Consider the following 25,304-nt stretch of genomic DNA (forward strand, 5'->3'; position numbering starts at 1 on the left):
TGTGATTGTTACTGCTCTAGCACTGCCATTGTCACTGCAGTTAGCTGCTGCAGCACTGAGCACCAGAAGACAGAATCATACAAGAGTATAATCCTCGTTGCAAATTGGGCTAAAGTCAATTGAACCCATTTAGGTGAAAGTGGAGTCCGACCTGTGTGAACATAGTATGGGTAGAGGGTTTTGCCCACAGTATTTTACAGATTTGTACCATCTCTTAATTTACTGCTCTGGTTTAGATGGGTCTTATACAAACTGGTTGAAGTCTTGCAAACTGCCATTATCTCCACTGGCAGCAGTATAAGCAATAGAAGTTCAGAGAAGCCATAATTTTCTTTTGCTTTTCTGTTTCTATTAAGTTTTGCTTTGAACTTTTAAAATCCACATCAAAGTTAATTTCTGGCCATGCTACATCTTGATGCTAAACTTCTTGACCATATCACTCCAATACAAAATACAAATAAGATTTTTTAAATTTTTTTAAAATAGGAACATAAATGTTTCAAATTTTGCTAGTTTTACTTAAAAAATATAACAGAAACATCTCCAGAATATCACACTAAATCAATTATAGCTAGCTGAATTATAGAACTTAGACATAATGCTGCTAGATTGTGCAACCATATAAACCAGAGACAGGCACTATTAGAAGTTCTCAATTTAACTATTTGAAAAAGTATCCTCACGAGAAATGTATATAAAAAAGTGTAATAAAAGAGGTGGAACTTATCAGAACAATTTATCCCTTTGACATTCGAATTTGAAGTGCCATGTTTACTCTTAGGGCATGATTTACTTCACAAGGGAATGACTGACAGCACCGTATAATACTAGGAACTAATAATGCCCTAAGAGGAAGTGCAGTGAGGGCTTTAATGACTTTAACATCTTACAGAACTAACACTTCCAGTGTAGTAGTGCCTGGCTGTAAGATGAGCTTGTATAAAACACCTTAATTTCAAATTATCAAACCCTGCTTGAAAGGAAAGCTGATTATAATCACTGTGAACTATAAAGCTTAGAGAAAAACTAAGCAAGAAAATACTGTGACATTAAGGAAGCAGCTTAGTTATTGTGAGCCAGCAAGAACCCTGGCATTATCGTGCTCAGTGTTACAAACCAGATTCTTTGCTTGTTTCAAGTTGTTGTACTTTCATGGATTTCTTTGGATTTGGACCAATGTCCATCAGGTGAAGATCTGCTTCCTTGCATCTTTATCAAATCCTGTGTGTCACAGTCCAAATATAAAAACACTGAGTATCAATAAAAGGTTACTGTATTTCCAAACAATGAGATCAGAAAAAGAAAGGCAGTGATGCTGAATTTAATGCATAGTTGTATTGATGCTGCTGTCTAAATAGTACATCATAGATGGCTCATACACACATCCATGGCCAAGCTTGGAAAAGGCTGGGACAACTGCACATAGAAGTCTATGCAGTGTCTCCCTAAAATGGGTATTTAGATTTACAGCAGCTGAGGACAAGCTCTTGTCTGAACTGTGGAAGAGCCTCAGTGAGGCTCTGTCTCGAGAGCTGATTTTTTTTAAAACTAATGTCACTGGTGCTGCCCTATCAATCCTGTACCATCTTTTTCCCTGCTTGTGTAATGCCAGAGCCCTTAATCTAGCAAGCTGTGTCTTACCTTCTTCATCTCATTTAACTAATGCTGACATTATATGTGTTCTCCTTTGTAGGACTCCCAACATCTGACCTCAGGATACAATGTACAAAGTAGGTCTTTATCATCCCAGTCCTAACAGGGTTGGTTTGGGTTTTTTTTTTCCTGCTTAATATCATTAAAACAAAGGCTAAAAAAAAAAATAATATCCATGGTGTTAAAGCAGATCAGTTCCATTTTTTATTACATGTTATGCATTGTGGCATGTTGTGAAACCAAGTATAATTAGATGGGCTGACAGCTTTGGGTGCATTTTAATTCTACAGTAATCTTTTGACATTTGAAAATGTGTTTCCTTTGTTTGCAGAGTGGAGTGATCCAGCAGGGAAAGTTGCAACTAAGTCAGTGCCACAAAAGTCGTAAGTATTATTCTTTCCAGTCATAAGTATTATTATTTCCATCTTTAAATCTCATTTTAAATTTATTATAAAGAATGAGCTTATTTCTCCAAAGGTAACTAAAATCTAGCTCTGCTCATAATCTTGTTCTGGCGTTCAGGTGTTCTCAGTAGTCCTTAAAAATTAGCCATAAACCAGTTTTATGTTTTCAGTGCTTATTACTGTTTCTTCTTTTTAAGCATTAGCTAACAGAGATATGTGTGAAAGATGAGTTTATTAAGCAGAAATAATGCTGATTTTAGTTGTACAGCTTGCCAAAATTAAATCACTTTTATGCTTCTCTCATCAGATCCTAAGCCTCTTACAATAGAAAATGCAGCCCAATGAACAGATGATGCAGGAATTTTAACATTCATACAGTGAGAGGGAGTAAAACATATAAGGAGGGATTCTACTAGCTGGTGTTGAAAAGCTGGTCTTGAGTTTCATACACTTTGAAACAGCTGAAAATCACAGCTGATCTATAAATATGACAGTTGAAAGTTGTGGAAAAGATAATTCATTGCGTTAAACCATTTTTCTTTGGTGCTTCTGTGGTGTGAGGCTGCAATAGTGCAGCAGTGAGTTGAGACTGAATTGTTTTTTTACTTTTACCACGGGATCTACAAGTAATTTATAAACAGGAATTAAAGAATAACTTTGAAAAGTAGGTTGTTGATTTAATACTTCTGAAAATATATGGGTTTGATTTCAGTTTGGAGATGCTATTTTTAAATTATTATTTTATTTTAAATATTATTTTATTATTCTTTTTTTTAGTGTTCAAGTGTTTTAAACTACTGGGCTGCACTAGCCCAACTGACATTTATGCAAATGCAATATGCTAATTTACAATTACTTGGATATTATTCTAGGGGTTCCCCTTAATCTACTAAGGGCACATTTTGAAGTAAATCCCTATGCAGATATACCTACATAACTTTTCAAAAATTATATATATTGATTCTTAGTGCAAGTTTGTGTACACAAAAGCACTTGCTGGCATTTGGTGATTTATCTGTGACTATGCAAGACATGCAGGACTAGGCTAGAGGTGGGTGCTGAATCCATTGATGGACTCACCAGGGTCTGAAGGTCCAGTTCTTTACTCAGAACCTCAACTCACAGAAGTTGTTCAAATGACATTTGTTGAGTACAGCTTTACAAAATTATGGCTAAATGACTAATCCATTTTAAAAATGAAATGTTTTTTTCTTCTTCAGAATGAATAAGAATTGGATAGGAATGCTAATGATAAATAGATAAATTTGCATAAACAGCATTTATTTGCGCAACTTGGTAACAAATTAGCTTTGCCCTTTGCTATTTGATTTCCAGCAATGGCTTAGTTTTTTTTAAAGAATCTAGCCAACTATACCCACTGTTCTTGGTAACAGAATGGGTACATTCATGTTTCAGAACATCTAAGTGATCCAAGCCTAACATCAAGCACATTTCATAGTAAAAAAAAAAAAAAATTAGAAAAAAAATTAGAAAAAAAATATTATTACATCTTAAAATTATTTTTCTCCTAAAGCAAGTGTATTTGGATTCCACTGTGAAAAATATTTTAGTGAGTATACCATAAAATACAATATTTCAATAGTTTGTAACCAACAGTAATAGACTTGTCAATCATGGTTTATAGTTATAAGCTGAATTTCAAAAGAACAGTGCTTCAGAGCTCAGTGGTATATAGTGCATTTAATGGGACCAAAGCTCTCTATAGGAAGCCTGATATAAAACCCGAAGATACTCAGTACATTTTATGAACCAGTTGCTCTCTGTTCTGCTGCTTGATCTAAAGTTCCAGTACTATCAATCAGATTTCTGCTGCAATGAACTGCCTTCTTATGGTAGGTGATAGATTTTACACATGAGAGATCAGAGCTGCAATAAAGCTACTTTTATTTTTAGCTTCCAAATGAAGATCAGCTAACCCATTACTATCACTTTTTCTATTTTACTGCAGAAAAATTGTTAAGGCAGCTTCTAGGAATTTCCACAGGGCTTTGGCAGGTTAGAAGGCAGTGCACTGTGAGACTTGGTATTATGAGGCCAATTTGTTTCCTCAGATCTGCATGTGCTGGGAATCCCACCACCTTCACTGGGAATTACAGCACTTGAGGACCTAATGAAATTAAAGCAGAGAGTGGGGCAGAAGGATGTAATTGTATCATGGAGAGCTGGATAGTGTGATCCAAATAAACAGTGATAGATCGACAGCTCCTGTAATCATTGTGTATTTTAATAATATTGTGTTTATCAGGTTGTAGTTGTATTAAGGATTTAATCTTTCTAACATTGGTTAGTTTCAGGGGTATTTGGAGTGAAATTACAGTCCAACTAACCCCCAGTAACATTTCTTGCTACACTCTCAACCACATAGCATGGTCTTACTGACTTCAAAACTGTATTTCTTACCAATTCTTTATATATGTTGTCAGTGAGATCTGTTATCTGTGTTTCAGCTTGATCATGTCAGACTGAATTTAAGTTTGTTGGTCTGTATGCTTTGTAGAGACCTTTTAACCTGGACATATTTCTAGACTTTTTTTAAGTTTACATGCAATTCAAGTGAAACTTAAGTTATATTTTCCATTTACGTTGGTCCTAGTGTCAGTCTTTCAGATTCCATTGGCTTTGTTAGAAATCTACAGAAATTTGGTAGCAATGTGTTTGCATTCACCATATCATTGAGTTATACCATGACTAGTTGTGCGATGTGTGCAGGACACAGATAGTTTACCTTCCTGACGCTGTATTCTGCTCCAGCAGCCAAGCTGCTTGGATGTCATTACAGAATTCAAGTGTAGAAACATTGGCATGATGGAAAATCAGACCAAAGGGATGCTTGATCTTTGCAAGATAACCTTTCAGGTGTGTGCTTCTAGGGGGAAGAATGGAGGCAACATATTGCAAGGTAGATTATTGACCAATGTCTTGCTTTTATAGCGAGATGCAAGACACATGACTTTTGTCTAAGTAAAGCTTTCTGAAATAGGAATTTCATCCTTTTTATACTATTTCAATGTACTTTATTACATCCACATGCTGGAGAAGCCCAATCCCCAATGCTTTGCAGCTTGTAAAATAGAAGGTACAGTACTTGGAATTGTGTCCATGTTCTGCACCTGTCTTGTACATGAGTACATGTCCATGCAGCTAACCTCAGATCCTAACTTCTACTCCAAGATCTTGAAAATGAAGTTCGGAATCCTGGTGTGTGGGTGTGTGTATTTCATGGTGAATGAAGTGGAAATCAGGCTATGTAAAACTACAGCACTTGGCTTCCCTTTCTTTACATTTCAAATTCACTGTAAATCTCCACTGGGTGTTGTGCAGTCAGTTTTCAGCCAGTCTACTCTGATTAGTTTATTATGAAGCATTTTAAGCAGGAACAGATAAGGTGCAACCAATTGCACTGAAAAGGATTTTCTGTCAACTTCCATGAATTTCAGGATACGAACTCAGCTTGCAACTTAGGTTTCTGTTATATAATTACCACTGCAAGTATGTCATCCTCAAACATCCAGTCCTTTTGTTCTGTTTTGGTTGTTAGCATTTGGCCTCTGTCCAGCTGGAAGCTACCCAGAAGCTTTTTAATCAAGCACATCCTGTGTTTCGAGATCATATTGCAGAGTAGTCTTGGGTAATTTCCATAAAAGCCTAGCTAAAAAGAAGAATGTAATCGTAATGGTGTTCTTCCCCTGACATAAAATTACTTCCTATACTTACTGTATTAATACAGTATTAAAAGGCCCTTTGCACAGGCTCAATGAACCACCGGAAACCATTAAAAACTTAGAGCAGCAAATTTTTGTGGATCAGACAAAACCAACTTACTTTAGAATTTTTGCTATTCATCATATTTTATGATACATAACCTGTGCAGGGGCTAGAGAACACCTAAATACAGTGGGCTCAAAAACAAAACAAAAAGCTGAAACTCTTTATGTGCCATTTCCTCAAGGATTTCTCAAAGGGGGCTCACCACTGGTTTCAATTGGGGCAGGATTTCAGTTTATGGTTCTTAAAAAAAAAATCAGTAACACCAGTACTTTTCTAATCCCAAGGATTATTGTAATACTTGATGGAAACCTGATTGAAAATGGAAATGTGCTTCTTGATACCGAACTACTTCTCATAAGTATCTAATGGCTTTTTGGAAGTTCTCCACTGTGTCAGGGACAGCCACCTGGGAGCATGGAAAACAAAATTTGGCAGCATGTTCAAGCTATGAATTAAAGGTAATTCACAGTTTGAAATGAATCAGCATGAGGTCCTTATGAAGAGTAATCAGGCATCAAGAGGATTTTACACGAAGGATTGTATATTGGGTAATGTGACAACAAGTAATGTTGTTATTCAGAACACTCAAATCAAGAAGCACTGATGAATTCTTAACCTTGAAAGGAATCAGTTTTAAAAAACTGAGATTCCTTCAACATTGATGCATCATTTCCAGTTCAATCAGATGAACAAAATTTAAAATTAGTCTCCAACTGGAATAGGAAGAATGTTTTTGTTTATTTATCCAACTCTATATCCAAGTTCCCTTCACAATCCATCAGAGGTGTAATACACTGAAGAAGCTGAAATCTTAGTATTTCTGATTACAGTTTTTAATTGATCGTATTAAAGCATAAGAGCAGCAATTGATCCCACAGTGTTGATTGCCTGCTTTCTTTTATAGCATAAGTTCATTTTCACTTAGTGAGTGTGACAGGCTTTAATCATTAGACTAAGTACTGCCTGTTTGTTAGAAGTAGGAAGTTCCAAAGATATTCCCTCTGGGTAAGCTGGGAAAGTCATGAATACGAGGGACTTGCACTGCCACGCACAAATTATGATAAGTGAACAACAGTGACATGTAATTGGAACTCCATGAATCTTTAGAGAGCTCCAGTGCACCATATTAAAGGCAGAAATAGCAAATGTTTTGATAAGATGTATTTAATCTTTCATATTTACTGTTTTGTTTTGTTAGTTAGAAGTTTGTTTTGCATCCTTTTGCCTCATAGGTTCTTGGGTTTGGAGCTATGATAGTCAGTCAAGATTGTATCATTCTGTAACTCACTGCTGCAGGCTTTTCCTTTTCAGCAAAGTACTAAATAATTGAGAATAAAGCATACAAGAATTTCCTATGGACAGTTGCCTATAGAAGCAAACTTGCAAAATATTTCAGCTGCTATGAAATACATTAAAATCCTGTGTTGTAATTAAAAGCCCTGTATCCTTGAAGATAAGCCCATTATTCAAAATAATTTCTGAATTAGACTTCTAATTTGTTTTCATCATTCAGCTGGCTCACATATAGTCTAAGCTCCCTGTCAAAATAAAGTTATTTCCTAATAACATTCTTTTCTATGATCTTTTTCTCCTGACATGTTTATAAATCAGTTTAAAAGATTGTGGGAATAGAACTAAATTAATTCTCTTGTATTTTGCTGGTCCATGTTGAATAATTTTTCTTGACTATCAGAGACTTAAATAATTACTGCATTTAAGACTGCCTGAAACAAGCTAACCAGCTGCATTCTTGCCAGCATTGCTGATTGCAGCTTTAGTGAGCAGATAACCATTTGAATTTTCTTGTACTGCATAACCCCCCATTAAAAATTCAACATTTATTTGCTCTAACTAACAAGTAGCAGTAGAAATACTTGGTTCTCAGGTAGGATGCATGACTGCATCACTGCCACATGTATGCATCCACTGCACTGTGACCCTTCAAGTGTCACTATTAATAGAGACTGGTAAACAACACACACTAACATGTTTGGATTTGGGATGTATTTTCCTGTCCACTACATATCGGTTCCCATTTTGGAAACTGGTGAGACTGTAAATCTGCCACATTTCCCTGTGGAGCTTCTCCACGGGGAGCAGTATATGTTGTGCCTTTATGGCTTAAGGCCAGTCTCAAACTGACCTCCCAAATGACAGTTCTGTGGGATGGAATAACTTCTGAACTTCACTGCAACTTCAAACATTCATTTTGAAGAAGGTACTCTGTAAATCTGAACATGTAAATCAGGATGGAGCAGAGGAAGCCACCACACTCAGTACCTCTCCCACCCATTTGTTTTGTGAGCAGCACACTTGCTGATAAGAAGTGTATAAGCTAACTTCTTGCTTGGCTTTCTGGCCGCTGTAGTTTAGACCTCACCCTGCACCCTTGTGTCTCTGACATGTCAGTAAATTTCAGGTTCAGAGCCAAGCCATTTCTTTTTGTCACTTTTCCTTCCTGATGCTCTTTACTCCAGTCAGTTTCATTCCTACTGTCATATCATAGAATCATTAAGGTTGGAAGGGACCTTAAAGATCATCAAGTTCCAGCACCCCTGCCATGAGCAAGGGACCCCACCACTAGATCAGATTGCACAAAACCTCATCCAACCTGGCCTTAAAAACCTCCAGGGCTGGGGCATCAAGAACCTCCCTGGGTAAGCCATTCCAGTTCCTCACCACCCTTATAGTGAAGAATTTCTTCCTAATATCTGACCTAAATCCCTCCTCTCTCTGTTTAAAATCATTACCCCTTGTCCTATCACTATCTTATCTGATGAAAAGCCCCTCCCCAGCTTTCCTGTAGCCCCTTTCAAGTACTGGAGAGGGGGCTATAAGGTCTCCCCAGAGCCTTCTCTTCTCTAAGCTGAACGGCCCCGATTCTCTCAGCCTGTCTTCATAGCAGAGGTGCTCCAGACCTTTGATCATCTTGGTGGCCCTTCTCTGGACCCGTATCTTACTGGCTTTTCAGAATTCAGTAGCCTGAGACAAACTGAGACAACTGTCCCCCAGATTCATTTACACTGTGCTGCAAAATAGTCAAATGGAAAGGGGTGATAAGCTTGAAAGAAGAATGGATTTTGCCAGGAAGCTTGGCATTCATAATACTAGAGTGGGCTTGAAACTCCCAATTTGTGTTCTAAATATCCTAGGTAAGACTAACACACACTTTTCCTAATATCACTACTTAATCCTTTGCATCTTTCCTCTGAATCCCTCTGACAACTCTAGTAATCCACCACATTTTTCTCAGCTTTACACTCTCCATCCAGAGGAACTTATATTGCTACCATTATGCTTTGGGCTGAGGGCTCAGCAGGGCTTCAAAGCCTATCAATTTTCTGGCCAGAGGGCTTATTTTTTATGAAGTGAAGTTCTCACAACACCCCATGGGGCTAGGCCACGCTCACTGCATTATCCTCTGTCTTGGATAGCCCTTGGAGCCACAAGATTCAGAGTAGCTTTACCTTACAAATAGATCCTCCCAAATGGAGAAAAAGTAAAATATTCCCCACTGCTGGCCTAATTGCTGTTCTGCATTCTTGGAGGAAGAACTGCTTCCCTCATTTATGTCCATGTATCTCAGAAAAATGCATTTTGAGACTTTCCTAATGCTGTTACTGCAGCTTCCCAAGAAAATTATGTAGCCCCAGAGGAGGAGGGAGATGTCTGTAGCCTTACTGCAGTAGGTACAAACCGATGGTTTAATTAAAATCCATGTTATAGAACACACAGAAGGGGGCCTAGAAAATTGGCAAATAAGAGGTTATTTCCAAATTTTCACGAGTTTTTTTATCCTTCAAGATAAAAATAGTAAACAAAATCTGAAGATAGCTTAGCTTTCAGAAAATTGCCCCTTACTGGAAAGTCTTGTTAAGTCAAAATGCTTCACAAAAAAAAAAAAAAAAAAAAAAAAAAAAAAAAAAAAAAAAAAAAAAAAAGAGATTTACAGGTTTTGAAAGAAAGATGTTGGTTCATCTTCCTTATATTGACAAAGAAGACTTACATACAGCTGTCAGGCTCATCTGAGTAGTAAATATCTCCAGTAATGAGGGGATTGCTTTCACAGCTCTTTACCTGTTAGACTCTACTGAAGCATTTGGTTGTTGGGTATCCCTGATAAGTCATGTGCACGAAACTGTGTTTGAAGGACATAGATGTGCTTTTCTACAGAGAGAGAGGAATGCGAATCAGGGCTGCCCATATTCAATTTAGCATGAATTTCAATAGTTCCAGGCAAATTTGAAAGCCTATACAAATCATATATCTTCAAGTCTGGCTGTGTGCTAGACTGGAATTTTTTGTTAGGTCAGACCTTTATCTCAGCTTCTTTTTGTGGCTCTTCATGGGGAGATTGAAGAGGAACTGAAACTGGTGACCTGTCTTGACCTTTAGTACTGGATTAAAATTCCAACTTGCTGCCATGGCAACGGGGCCTTGAAAATTAGATCCTACAGAAGCAGGGAGAAACTTAAAACTGCAACTGCTGCACTGAAGAAACGTTGCTTACAATTGTCAGTGACAGGCTCTTAATTGAAATAATCTGCCTTTCCCTGTACTGCAAGAAAATAAGAGAGAAAATAGAATGCCACAAAAAACCCCAAGAAAATGGTGTCTTGGTTAATTTTTTAGGCAAAAATCCGTTGCAATTCACAGTAGAGCACATACTGCATAATCTAGCACAGACTCAGAGGTGGCAGCAAATGAACCTGCATGGTGAGAAGGGAACCAGATAGGTTCTTGCAAAAGTTTAAACCACCCAGACAAGACTGGTAGCTGGAGCCAGGCAGTGGCCAGTGTTAAATCACAGGTTAAATTTCTGTTTTTTTCTCCTTTACCCTGACACCAGGGATCAACAGAGACATCACAGTGTCATGTCTGACTCCCAAGATCCATGCTTCTGTAAATGTAAAGGTATGAGCATAAGTGAGGTAGTGCAATTTCAGATCAAGTGTGATAGAAGTTACTCATTTTCCGATATAATCAATGCAACAATCAGAGGGAGATAATAGTGCAAGTCCCTCACTTGCTAAAGGAGCTTGTTTTTTTCCTTATGGAGAGCAGAATACAGAAGGTGCTGAGGGTTACTAAAGGATTTCCAGCTCTTTTCCACTTAGCCAGGAATCCCTCCCGCCCGCATCTCAAAATCAAATAACCTTGAAGATCAGGTTGCGTGTTAACCTGTGGCTTTCCCCAAACACCCGAAGGTCCTGAGTGTGCTCTGAGGGTGCTGCTCTAATTCCCAAGAGGAGGGAAGACCAGATGACCCCCCCATAACACAAGGGAATGCTGCCTCCTAGCAGCTGCTACCCTCTCTTTCTAAAAAAGTTCCTGTAGGGATTGCTGTCTTCTTCACCAAAACAGAACAAATTGAAACATAAAAATGTTTTACATATCAGAGACAGGATGTTTCTTAATGGACAAAAAGATACTTCTCAATTGGATTAGATGTTCTGTACAGCTAGATATCTGTTACAGAATCAGATTGGATTGTAGGTACTATATATAGGTAGATGCCATTAAATTTTTGAAATAGATATTTTTGTCAGAGCTTAATGTCCAAACTTACTGCAAAATCCTAAGACCGTGTTTGGAGTCTTGAGTTCTAGCAGGAGGCATGCACAGAAAAATGCTTCCTTTAGTTTTCTTTAGGCTGTACTATCAAAGTATTGAATTTGTTACGTATTGTATAAATACATTATCAGAAGAAATATTACACATGTTCACAAACAAACAATTCTGAGTAATGTGTTTTGTATCATTCCCTTCATGGTTTAAAGATGGTGCTTATCACTAATACTGTCCATTTTCAAGGGCAGGTAAGCATTAAGCAAGTGCAGGTTTAGTTGAAATAATACATTGTGTCATCTTAACAAAACATTGATTTCTGGAGAAGACTGTTGACTTGATACACGGCAGAAAGTAGGTGAGTTTATGAGCAGTTTTCTAAAAAAGAAAAACAAAATCCACTTAAGATTTCTCAGGCTTTGACTTGTGGGCTTCAGTGAAATCAGACAGTTAAAAATAGAGGCCGTTATTTGAAATTCAAGTGTCAAATTAATTCCTAGAGTAAATTAGCTATTTCAGAGGAGTTGCTGTCAGAGATGAATTTGGCCCATCCTGTTGTACACTTGCCACTGTTCCCATTTCCTGCAAAGCTCCACTAATTCTGTCTTAATTACTGTCAGACTGGACTAGGGAGCCCTGGAGTATCTGGCAATAAACTTCTGTTTTGCTGGGAGGCAAGGTAAAGAAATGTTTAAATAGGTTTTTAAAATAAGCATGCGGTCTCTGAAGATGTACTGCTGTATTGCATGCTGTATATCAAAATATATAAGCATCTAGTTGTAACAATGACTTTGTAAACACATTACTGAGCAAACTATGAAAAGTAATCCACCAAGGGGCTGTTTCCCTAACTCATAAGCACTAAGTTAAGAGACCAGTGCCATAAAGTAGACATGTGCCGTTAAAAACCACTTCCTTTTATGTGAGATATTGTGTTAAGCCAAATAGATTATTCTTTTTTTATTTTTAGATATGTATCATTTAATGCATTGAAATGTGTTTAAGGCAAAAGCCAGTTGTCATCTGAAAAGCCATGAATAATTCATTAATATGTGAACACGGGGCAAATGATGCTTAAGGGTGGCATGAAAGTGCCCACATGCACCTCACATGGGCGGACTGCAGCAGTGTCATGCAGTCCCCTACTACAGCTAGTGTGGAATTACAGTTAGGTGAGGTATAATGAGAAAAGCCTTCAACACTGTTGTTCCTTTGAGCAGCCTGCAGGCATGGCCTGAGGGGCGGTTAGAGCCCAACTCCTGGACAGGCAGAGCCTCCTCACTCCCAGCTCTCATTGAGCTTTCAGCTGCTCCAGGGCAGCCGCATCACAGTAGGGCTGTAGGCTGCTTACCCAGAGGAGCACAATGGCTTATAGCCATTTTGGAGTTTCCAGTTAATCTTGGCACAGCTGTCAGTCACATATCTCTTGCTCCCGTGTCCACACCCCAAACCAGTTCAGAGCAGCCTGCTGCACAATAGAAAAGGCATGAGGTAAACCATGCCATGGTGTGAATAGTTCTGATCTCTTGTTGGCAGCTTGCCTTGTGCTTAGCTGAGGAGCCTTCCCACAAGCAGTGTTCATGTATGATGTCAAAAGGGAAAAGGGAGATCACAGCCAGAGGATGATCTGAATTCAGGGTTGATAAGCTTTTCTGCATTTACTCATCACATCTTATTTCAAAGGAAACAGCAATGTTCCTGGTGGACTACAAGGGGAGTTTGCTCAGTCAGTGTGCAGCTCACTCTCAGAGGGGTTTTATGCAGGAAATTGCAAAACTTGAGTAAGAAAAGGTGTTAAGTGAATTATGTACAAATTGGATATGGAATTAAGATGCCATGGCCAAAACCCAGTAAAAGCTCATGTGTTGCCAATTGCTGACATTTTGTGCAGTTTTGGAAATTGTGCAGCTATACAAACACTTGAGCTAAAAATCCAGTATCACTTTCCTTCTTCAAAATACAAAACTTCCTGTTGCTATTTCACTTTAGCCAAAGGGTTAGATACTATTCTTCTTATTATTAATTGATCATGAAGTAAAAAAAAACTGCAGAAGGATTTACATCAATTGGATCCTTGGTAATATATGGTACATGGCTCAGACTGATTAATACCAGTGAGAGACCATTCATTGATTTTGTTTGCTTTGTCTCAACCAGTAGAAAAAAAATGCCTATTTAGGGGATTGGAGAAAATGTACATAATTGAAATCTCAGATATGACTGATCATGGTGCTGTTCTTAAAAGTAATGGGAGATTGAGACTTTTTGGAAGACAGAGCAATGTGCTTGGGTATGAAGATTTTGCAGGACTCGTTTATTAATATAACAATGTGTATTTCACATTTATGTCTTTTTAAAGGCAGAAGGCTTTAATAAATGGCTGTTATTCATTTGCAGTAACTTTTTTAGAAGTCCAGTTAGGTAAAATCAGTTCACAGAACATGCACCATGCATTGTATTAAAAAAAGAATAAAGCTAACACAATGAATCTGTTAAATCGTAATGACTCCAATTGTGACAAATTTGCAGATTAAAGCTCACTGAATACATATTTAAATGATAAATGATAATAGCTTGAAAAGAGCCATTATGATCTATATCATCAATAATCCACATTTTTTGCCTCGTAACTACACCAAGTATGAATGTAATGGATACTGCTTGATGAAAAAAATATTTAGTTTATGAAAGTGAATCAGAGAAAAGAAATTCTCAGATTAACAAATTTAAGTCGTTGTTACTGTTTGTTTATAGTTTATCCATGACAGATTTTTCCCATTATTAATATTAATAATTTACAGCTCCATAGCTTGTACTGAGAAAAAAGCATGTTTAGTCCTAGTATCCCTCAAGCTGCAGTACATTTCACTGGGTTTTGGAAAGTGTAAGCAAGCAGAATGGAGAAGGAATGCAGAATTAAACATTCAAGGTTTTCAACTGCAGATTGTTTAGTACTTGTGAGCACCCAGTCCCACAAAGTTTGTGAGCTGCATTCAGTGGATTTGTCACAGCTCTTGGTTGTAGTCTTATATGCATGTCATCTCATGCCTCATTGGGTTGGGAGTTCAGTGGCGAGTGCCTTTAGGACTGAGTTCCTGAAGGCCATTTGTAAAGCAGAAGTGAAACTCTGTTTGGTATGAGGGGTGACAAAGTACATCTTTGTGGGATATTCTGGGTGGAAATTAACAGTTATTTTATAGCTGAATTTTTTGAAATTGTGTATTTTCATCTGGGACACCCAAAGCTAAATCTGCTATAAGCATGAAGTGTGGTGGATTAATTTGCCTTACTATGGCTGGGTAAATTGAATGAGTGAATGGTGGAGTGGGATCCCAGTGCACTTAGTCATGAAAGGAATCTCAGTGAAGTTACTAAAGTAATTCATCTGAAGGATGTGAAGGTACTTTTTAAGAACCACATTTACCAGGTATTCTGGGCATTTTCTGTTTTCTAGTAACATACCATTGTAAATTAGCACCATGGAGCCATTTAAGAATAAACAAGACTGGTGGAATGTCATCTGAGAAAAGAGCAAGACCTGGTTCAAGAGCCTAGATAGCCCTCTTAAAAACAGCCATGATTTAGGTAGCTCCCTTGAAAAAAAAATTACTTGTTATTTTGCTCTTTGATGTCATGAAGCACACAACTCCCACCCTTCACCTTAACTATTTTCACCAAAACACTTCAAGTGGTTTTCATCTCAGCTAGTCGCTATCTGTAGAAATTCAGCATTAATAGCATCCTGTACTAACCTAATGTTTTGAGCTATAGTAGAGAGAGGCTTTTAACTTGGAACACATGCTTTATGTAAATACTGAAGTAAAACATAAGCTTGCAATGAATTTTTGTAGCCCTTCTCCTGAAGGCTGTGTGCCAAGATATCCCTAATGCCTGTGGCTGAATCTTGAGGCTGGGTGACATTCAGAAGTGCCTGCAAGAGTGAGAGCCATGGGGCCAGCTGTGGTGTCACCCTGCAGCAGAGCTCCCCAGGGCAGTGCTGAGGAGCTGGCAGCCGCTGGGCTGGCAGCAGCCTCAGGCAGCAGCTGCAGCCTCACTGCAGCCATGGAGCGCTGGATGAAGTGAGGTGAAGCGCTGTGCTGCCTCTGCACTGGCACCAGCTTGCTCAGTGTGAGGTAAAAATCCCCTTGCAGCACACGGTGACACACTGGAGATGTGGCCTTAATTCTACAGAGGTGTGAAGACAAGACAGGGCAAGGCCAATAGGTCTCGGCAGGGCAGACATGGGCCCTGTGTTTTCATAACCTGGTCACTCTGTGTGTGGCCTGCTCCGGCCTCCCAAATCCCTGCAGTCATGTGAAGTGCTGTTATGGCCAGGCTAACGACTTAAAAACTTCTCATTAAATATTCCTCCTGGCAAAGTGTGGTTCCTAGGTGCATTGTGTGGGGAGGTCAGTCCTGAGTGTTAAAAATACAGCTCTATTTTTAGGCCTTTTTCCATAGTAAGATTTTCTCAAATGAATTGCTGCAATAAATGGGTCTTTTTAAATTTGAAAAGTTCAGTTCTAAGTTCAGGGGTTGCCCTCGGGCACTGTGGTGGAAGATCCTTGTACATATTGCAGAGTGATTATTGACAGAGTTTAACTTTATTGACCCTGCTCTCCTAATTCCTAACAAATTTTCTAAATGTGCTCTTTAAAATCCCTACAGAGCACTGCAGACTTTGGGTAATTCCAGAGCTGCGTCTGGGATTATTGCTTTATTACCCTCCTTTCTATCCCCTTCCCCAGACTGACTGGTTCTCTGACATTTCTTTTTTAATATATTCTAAGCAGAGCATGTGTGTTTGTCCTTCCTATAGCCTTCTGCTTAGCATTTATCCAGTACATCTGATCAATTCTGTTGATTTCCAGTCCTGCTCTAACCCATTTTCAGCAAGATACTTTCCTATGCTAAAAAAAAGACAAAATTGAAAAATCACAGCCCTTTTTTTCCCCCCCAAGCAATTTCATGGCTATGCCAATGGATTCAGTGAAAACAAATTACATGTTTATTTCTGCATTGACAATTTAGAATGTTCTGAAAATCTGTAAACTTTCTACCTGTCTGACTTCCCTGAGCAGATTTGCATCTCTCCCCTTCCTAGCAGCCCACAATGAGGCAGAGTTTCATGCTGAAAGGTTACTTGACTCGTGATTTTCCCCACTCTCAAGCTTGCATAATTGAGGGATAAAAATCGTACTTAAATCAGTAAAGAAAAAGCAAGTATTTAATTCCTGCACAGGATTCTGGGTTTGATAACTTACAGCTACTCATCTTATAAATGAAGTATGGTTTGTGCTTAAGTGCTTTTTTATTAGACACTGCTGAGATTGTTAATAGCAGGTACATTCCTTGGATTTTAGAGAAAGTTCCTTTCTCTGAAGTGATTGAAAATTGAGTGATATCTCTATCTTTAGGTAGGAAATAATTCTGAAAATGAGAAGGACAATATGTTCTTCCTTATTTAACATTTCCACCTACCTTGGAAAGAACTATATTGCATTAGTATTCAATATGCCTCAAAATTCACCAGAGCATTTTCTTAATCCCACTTTTTTGCTATGGTGGCAAATTAGGTGCTTCTTTTAAGGGTTAACCTTTATTCATGCCAAGTTTTAGAGTTCTCTCATATGTGAGTTAATAGAACAATATTGTCTGTAAAACATTGCCTAGCATTTTAATTTTCATCATAAATTTTCACAGAATGTTCACTTGAAAATTGAGAGGAAATATTTACTTGAATAAATAAATTAGGTACTTTGGGTATCTCTGGAAAATTAGCTTAACTCTGCCCATTCAGCATCAGCTCTCTTCCTATTTCTGTTGCAGCTTTCTCTGTGGGGCTAAGGAATTGCCTGAGACTTTTCAAGGGGTGGTTGGTGATGTCCATTGTACAAAACTTAAATGCTACTTGACATGTAGCCTTAGTGTATGGCCTGATAAGCTTATTCATATTCCTCATGAGTTCCTCATGACAAGCCTCATGGCTTGTCCAGGTGTGCAGTTTGTGTGTGTGATGCTTTTAAGTCAAGACAAGTACTAATCATGTCACTTATGGTACTGAGGAGAGATCTTTAAATGGTACAGGGATGAGCATGGAATACAGTAGATGAAGCAAAACACAGATGTTGAAGATTAATTTGTTAAGGCACTGGCTTGATGCTCAGGAGAATTTTATTTTAATTCCAGCTCTAACTGGGACTTCTTGTATGACCTTTTGGAAACTGTGTGTCAGTTCTCAGCCTGTAAATAGGAATAATGGCTTTTCCCATTCCCTTTCTTTTCAGTTTAAATGGTACAGTTGCTAGAGCAAGGACTCTTTACACTGTGTTCTTGTACTGACAAGGGACCATGTTCTCTCTGGGTACAGACAAGTGCCTGATATGACACAAAGATTTGGTTTGAGATAGGAAGGGAAAAATGTTAAACTGCAGAGTGGATATACATGTCACTGGGTAAGAACTTTTGGAATTCAATACAAGATGCTTGGGATAAACCTAATGAAAACATTGCCTATTATAGACTAAGATTTTTATAATTTCTGTGAACCTTGGTACTATAAGAGGCTTCTGTAAAAAAACTGTTAGTTTAATCTCTGTTGAACTCTAATAGGGCTTTTTACATGCTGGTTTTTAGCATGCATTTGGGATGAGTGCATTACCCATGAGTAGTGAACTCACAAGTGAGTTATGTGGGTAAGCCCAAACGAGTGCCAATAAAACTTTCAGAAGACATAGCATCATTATGGAATTTGTCTATGCTACATATTTTTACAGGGGAAAAAAACACTGTTTTGGTTATGTATTAGAGAGTTTATAATTATTTTTATTATTTTTTTTACTGGTGCTGTTTTTCACATCACTCTCTCTCTGAAGCTGGGCCAAGTGAATACCAGCAATCCTAGAAGGAAGGGAAAATTAGAACAAACATATGTTTGAAATCTCTCTAAAAACAAAACAAGGGCCAGATTCTAATCTCCGTACTCATACCAAACACTACCTTACTCCCTGAATAGCCCCATAGATGTCTTTGAGACCATTTGTCAAGTGAAGTGCTATTTGACATGTGCGGCAATACCCAGAATTGGCTCAATCTAAACTAGCTTTTTCCATTTAAGCCCTCCAAAGCTTGCTGTCTTCAGTGGTTAGAAACACATATTTATGGGATTTTATCGCATCAAAAAGAATTCTCACGCTGCTTAGAGGGCCTGTTTCAGCCTCTTTTTAGCAGACTTGGGTGATGTGAAGCAGAATCCCAGCCCTGTTAGAAAGGCAGTACAGAGAAAAACCCTCCTAAATGGATGGCTGGCAGGGGGAGCACACTGCTTCCCACCCCATTCCATAGGCCATAGCCAAGCTGGAGGAATCTGGGCCTTCCACTTTTACCAGCTGGAATCAGCAGCTTTCCAAACCTCACCTCATACCACTGTTCCAACAGATGTAAACCTCTTGCTTTTTCTGCTGCTGTGTTCATTTTATTGTCAAGGTCATAGATCCAGAACTAGTAGGCATAAGTCAACAGAAGAACTTGACTTTATTGAGAGCAGGATCAGGCCATAAATGTCCGGGATTTGTTCTATTGTCTCACATAAAATAACTCCACCAATAAAATGCCCTGTCTGATGATGGCTAATCAAGAATTGCTGCTTAAAGTTCCACATGTAACCTAGCTATCTCCACATTAACCTCCTCCTTTCATTTTCTTGGCTATGCTGAATAGAGAACAGTTATTGAACTGCAGTTATGTTCATAGAAACCATTTGATTGATTGACTGTGTTTTGAACTCTTGTGATCCAAGGCTGAAATATAGCTCCAACAAAAGTGACAGAAGCCCAGAGATGGTACAGGGCTATGAAAGAGCACCAGTAAACTGTCTGTGGGCAGTCCACATTCATGTTCATGTTTATCCTTGTGGAACTTGCTAAAAGTAAAGACAGATGTCCAGCTTACTCATGGAGTTGATAGCAATAATATGTAAGGGTGCTGCTCACTGTGAGTCAAGCCTTCTTCTGCTGTCACTCTGTCTTTATGCATCCACAGGGAGAAAACCTGGAAGACAAGGAAATAAAAAGGAAAGTATTGCCAGAAATCCCTGTAGGCTATCTGAGAAGGAGCGGATGTGTAAAGCATTTCTTTCTGCATAAACATTTAGAAATCAAGCTCTCGTAAGTCAGGGATCCACCAAATGTGGTGTGAAGAGGCAGATGAAGCCTGCCTTCTGGCATGCCAGCATTTGCTGATTGATTTGGAATGCAGAAGGGCTCTTTTTATTTTTATTTTAGAATTTAAACCACATCTTAATACAGATCAGGTGAAAAAGAAATTGAAAAATAGCAAGCCTGAAATTTCAGATGTGCCAGTTTCATATTGTTCAGTTTAGCTGAGGTCATAGTCAAACCCATCAAGTTCACATCGTTTAGTGTATGGCCGCTGAGGTAATATTCAAACAAAAGAAAAGCAGTCAGAATACTGATAGGCTCCTACTTTGCCAGCTGGCCTCATTCAGCAGTACAAAGCACACTGGCTTCAGCTATGTAAGGAACTCTTAAATCTGTAAGGAATACAGGTTTTTAAAAAGATATTCTGTTCCAAGCAACCCCTTCGTGCTCAAGCTCTCTGACTTTAGATCAGTCATAAATAGGAAATACCTCTCCTAATATGCAGTTTCATATTCTCAAATTTAAAATGTAACAGCTATGCTAATGATGATACAGTTAATTTAGAAAGAGGAATTCTTCAGTCAGGGACATTTGTGTTCTGATCAGTGGTTTAGAAAGAACTTGAATTTCCTAGAAAGCCTACAAGTAGAATTACTGGCATCCATTCCTCCTCCATACTGGTGATGTTACCATGCTGGTTCCCTGAACACAGGTATAGATTTATGTAGATTAATTTGGTATAGTACAGTGAATTGCCACTATGATATATATTTTAGAATTACTTCCTAGCACAGCCTAATGGCTGGAATCAAATAAAACATAAAAGTAGATTTATATAGATTGCTGTATAAATCAGATAAAGCTTTATGTTACCTAGCATTGGTAATGGAAGCTTTTCCTGCAAATAATACAGGAGTTGTTCATGTAATATTTTCATTATTTCAGTGAGAGTAAAGCAACAAAAAAGAAGAAAAGAAATAAACACATCTGTCGGGCTTAGCCACCATTAAACATCATTAAGTACAATTTTGCCTGACAAGTTCTCTCATCTGGTGATGGGTGAAGTGGTAGAAAAGTAGACTTAGCAACTACATAAACCCAAATGAAATATGCCCTTGTATTCTAAGTGTGCACCGTTCAGTCAGTTAAAATAGAGCAATTTATTATACTTCAGCATCTTGAGATTAATCTGGTTTTAAATAGACCTTTTTTTTCTTTTAACTTCTTTCTAAGATGTAACTGGTTTGAGAAGACATTTGACATAGTGCTACACAGTCTCTTGCTTGCTCTCTCACCAGTTTACTTTGAAATATATTTATAGAGAGAGTACTGGTGATGAAAATAACTCACAGGAAATGCAGATGAGCCCTTAAACAACAGTGAATATATGTTTTGTTTGAAATTAGTGGATAAAGGCTTAATGAAAAAGACAAGAATACAGAGTAGAGAGAAACAGGCAGAGTGCTCAGCAGCACCCTCTAATTAGGAGACTCACCCAGGTGGAGATGCATGCCCCAGAGCATCCCCTTTTCATAAGTTTCTCAAGGTTAATAGCTCTTAGCATTTTGGGGGCAGTCTATCAAAATTTTTTCTGGCCAGTTTTTAATACCAAACTGCTACTGTGAACCAGCCTGAAACACTTTACCATATTGGCCACTCATTGTCAAAATGTGTTGGGAATGCTTATCAAAATATCCTCATATACTAGAGGCAGAGCTCTCCCTTGCCTGCATTCAGAGTGTGCTGTGCTGTTCCTCAAGGTGGGAGATACATGACCTTTGCCTAGTGGAATATTTTGAATGTAGATATTTTGTTTGATATTATGCTGTGGTTTCCTACTTATCCATTAGATCTCTCAGTTGTAGGGAGTTTTCACAGGTAATTCTGTAATTACACAATCAGTGATTAATATTTTCTTGGAATCTTACTTGGACAAATTTGGCTCAGTCCCTTTGCATCTGGAAGGAAGTAATGATCTTACTTGATGTTTGCACTGTTGATTGATATGAGCAGCCGTGGCAGATGCATGGGTAATTACTTGTGCTTTTCTATTTACATACCACAGAAATGGAAGAGGGAAGTTGTTTTCAGAAGATTTTGTGTGTCTGTTTATGAAGACAAAAAGTTCAGCAACCAAATGACACCAAGTTCTTCTTTTAACTTGGAAAGGGACTCTGGCAGGCCCAGGCTGCACTAACAATAGGATGATGGACCATTTCACCTTCAGGTTACCAGTTCAAATTCAAGGCAAATTTGTAGTGAACAAAAGCCATTGCACTCTCAGAGCTATTCAGTGGCCTGTGTGAAATTAATCAAAGGTCTCAATCAGACTCTAATGGACATGTGTCCAAATCCAGAAGCTATAATCCTAATTGTTGATATTGGCATCATAGAGACCAAAGACTGCTGAGGCCAGACCTTGAATCCTCTGTTCAGTTTTGGCCTCCTCACTACAAGAAGGATGTTGAGGTGCTGGAGCATATCCAAAGAAGACCATTTTAGGGAACTGGGATTGCTTGGTCTGGAGAAGAGGAGGATGAGGGGAGATCTTATTGCTCTCTACAGTTACCTGAAAGGAGGTTGTAGCGAGGTGGGGCTTGGTCTCTTCTCCCAAGTAACAAGGAATAGAGTGAGATGAAATGCCCTTAAGTTGTGCCAGGAGAGGTTTAGATTGGATATTAGGATAAATTTCTTTACTGAAAGGGTTGTCAGGCACTGGAACAGGCTGCTCAGGAAGTGGTGCAGTCACAATCCCTGGAGGTATTTAAAAGATGTGTAGATGTGATGCAGAGGGACATTGTCTAGTGGTAGACTTGGCAATATTGGGTTAACAGTTGGACTTTATGATTCTGTGATTCTGTGGTTGAGTGGTCATACAGATTTAATTTGCTGCCCTTGACAGACCTGGGTTGGAGACCAGTAGAGTAGAGCATAGGATGTCTGTGTTACTGCTTCACATGTTATGAATGTTTTCTCAATAGAGAAGGAATTGCAAACTTCAAAAGCATTCACAGAGTCCTAAGTCTCCTAAAAAGCCTAAGCTGACTTTTTTTTATTATTATTTAGAGAAAAAATGGCTAGCAATGTTTGTTGAGCTGACTGAAGCTTTGAGGTGTCTTAACTAAAAAAGTAGGAAAAAAATATTTTAATTAGAAGTCAGAGAATACCAGGAAAATCAGTAGAGAGACTCTGTGTTCCTTCTTATGAATTACTTTTTAAACAGAACCAGATTCTCTGGTCTTTAAAATGCATTTTCCTAGAAGAAATTTACTGTTTCCTAATAAAAAGGAAAAAGAATAGCCCTAAAAAAAAAGAATATGCCCCCAACTGACTGCCTGAAGCAGCTCTGTGACCATGCGTATGTATTGTGATCAGAGACTGTATTTTGCTAAAACTCCTTGATGGAATGAGTTTTAATTTGGTTTACAGAAAGCTTTAGGGGATATGACTCTCTACAAATTAGACCACAGGAGCTATAAAATGAAGGATGTCCTCCCTAATTAGAAACAGTGGAGCAGCCTGGTGTTCTGTCTAGTTATAGCCTTGTGGGTACTCTCTTACAAGTGAACTCTGGGCAGTAGATGCTTCTCTAGTAGCCGTTATCTGTCTTTTTACTGGAGTTTTATCTGTTGGCCAATTGTCTGTCTCCAGTTCTGAACAGAGCTGTGGTGAACTCTTAACTGAAATTCAGTGGTTCAAAACAAAAATTCATATGTTGCTCAATGAGAAACCACCACTATCAGAGCAGCTGTTTAAAATACTAGAAAATGGTTCTCAAATTTGGGTGAGCATGGCAGTCAGTATAGGGAGTTTCTTTTGCAGTGTGCAACTCTGTGTACTCATCTCTTCTGGAGAAGGAAACTAGAGTTCTGAAGAGAGAATTATAGATGGATGGAAATAAACTATGCTCTACGGTAATCAAATTCCATTTTCTAGACACATTTTTTAACAATAAAGTGTTTGACAAACTAGGATCCAGGGCTTTGGAAAAGGAAATAATACAGATATTTACCTGTGGGTAGAAAAAAATTGTGCCTGTGAATCTAGTAGTGGGATGTCTACAGCTTGTCATTTGTACCAAATGATAAAACCAAATTTAACCATAATTGCCAATGACCGTTAGGCATAAATGCACAACAGTAAAAAATCAGCTACAAGTGTATTTCCAGACTGCATGTGACTGGAAAGCTGAGTGTGGACCTGAGCTGGGAAGTATTCTGAGGCTGTGCTTAGGCAGCTGTAATTTGACTTTTTTAATTTTCAGTAAGGGGGACATCCAGGCTCTTAATTTATCAACATCTTTTCGTGTAGACTTATATGGAATAGGACTAGTGACTGATCCAATGAAAGCTTTAATTTTCTTGTGACATATTGTTTCCACCTGGAGTTGTTGTAGATCAATCTGAGAACAATTAGTAGGTGAATAAAAGGGAGAAGAAAAAACTCAAGCATTGTTCTGGAATATAAGTCAAAAAATGGAAATTTAAAATCAGTCAAAATATTTATTTTGCTGCCCAGCACAAGGGATTACTGACAGGAAAGGGCTGTATTTTTAAGTGTGATTGCTGTTTAGATTTTACCAGAATATATAACTGAACATGTCTCATGACCGTCTTATTTTCGTGTAGTATTTCATCCTGTGGCTTTGTGGGGGAACTTTATGCCAAGAGAACTCACTGGAGACTGAGTGACAGATCAGGCTGTTGTCCCACATTCCCTTTCTACTAAATCACAGTTTTCTTTAGATGGAAGGTGGCTATTGTGAAGCTGTCAAACTGAGGAAAGTTAAATGGGCTGAAGTGAAGGCTGTGTTAACAATAGCAGCTATCTCTGTCAAATGAAAGCTCAGCAGACAGTTACAAGGCAATTCGGCACTGATGGGTGGTCGATTAAAAACAACAAAAGGCAAGAAGAATGAAAGGGGAAAATCCCTATTACTTTGTGGTAGGAGCAAGGGGAAAACCAAAAATAAAATAAAAAGCCCACCTCACCCAACCCCGTAGCAATTGGAACAGACTTGTAGTTAGCATGACCTTCATCATCTCAGATATGGCACAATAAAACTGACAAGATTATTTTCTCTTCAAGCAGTGCCGAGGTATTTTTCTTGGCAAAATTCTGGAAAAGTAAAATAAATGCAGAGTTCAAGGCAATTGAAGAATTCTTGAATCTGATAACAGCTAGAGCATAGTGCCACCAGGAAAAATAGCTTGGTTTTGTGCTAAAAAAATTATGACTTGATCATTTTTTTACAGTGTCATATCTGAGAGTCTGAAGGTTACACTATAGACAACCAGAAGAGGATTAGAGAGAAATTATCTTGGAGCTCAAGGGAGCACCAATTTAAATTGGATTTGAGATATAACTTTTGCATTACCTTAGGAGATGAAAGGTAGTGGTGTGCCCTGATAGTTACCAGACTACCCAACCATATGTATGAACTGAATTAGTGTGTAGATTAACAGCTCCCGCTCCAAGTGCCAGGTGTATCATGCAATTTCCTTTTTGTGGGGCTCATCCTGTTTCCATTGAACTGACATCAAAACTCAGCAAAAGTGGTGAGGGCATTGCAGCTTGCATGTCAGACATAAGCCAAATATACATGCTTGTTCCTCAGAAGATAATTGTCAGTAAGACTTGCTACACCAGCTGTATACAGTGAGAAAGTACACAGGTAACAGTATTTGGGTAAAGATGCATTATGTCCATGTAACCACTCTGATAGGAAATC

At 38.3% G+C, this 25,304-nt stretch overlaps 1 protein-coding gene across 1 annotated transcript in view; it reads left to right on the top strand.

Moving 5' to 3' along the window:
* The window catches only part of AFF2 (AF4/FMR2 family, member 2), a 250,283-nt gene that overhangs the window by 133,957 nt on the left and 91,022 nt on the right, over positions 1–25,304 (top strand). Inside the window, exons 7-8 of the mRNA XM_009997205.1 lie at positions 1,692–1,730; positions 1,985–2,036. Of these exons, the coding sequence (XP_009995507.1) occupies positions 1,692–1,730; positions 1,985–2,036 (91 nt within the window). The remainder of the gene's footprint in view (positions 1–1,691; positions 1,731–1,984; positions 2,037–25,304) is intronic.

The sequence above is a fragment of the Chaetura pelagica genome, unplaced genomic scaffold, assembly GCF_000747805.2.
Source record: "Chaetura pelagica isolate M959 unplaced genomic scaffold, ChaPel_1.0 scaffold344, whole genome shotgun sequence".
Lineage (NCBI taxonomy): Eukaryota > Metazoa > Chordata > Aves > Apodiformes > Apodidae > Chaetura > Chaetura pelagica.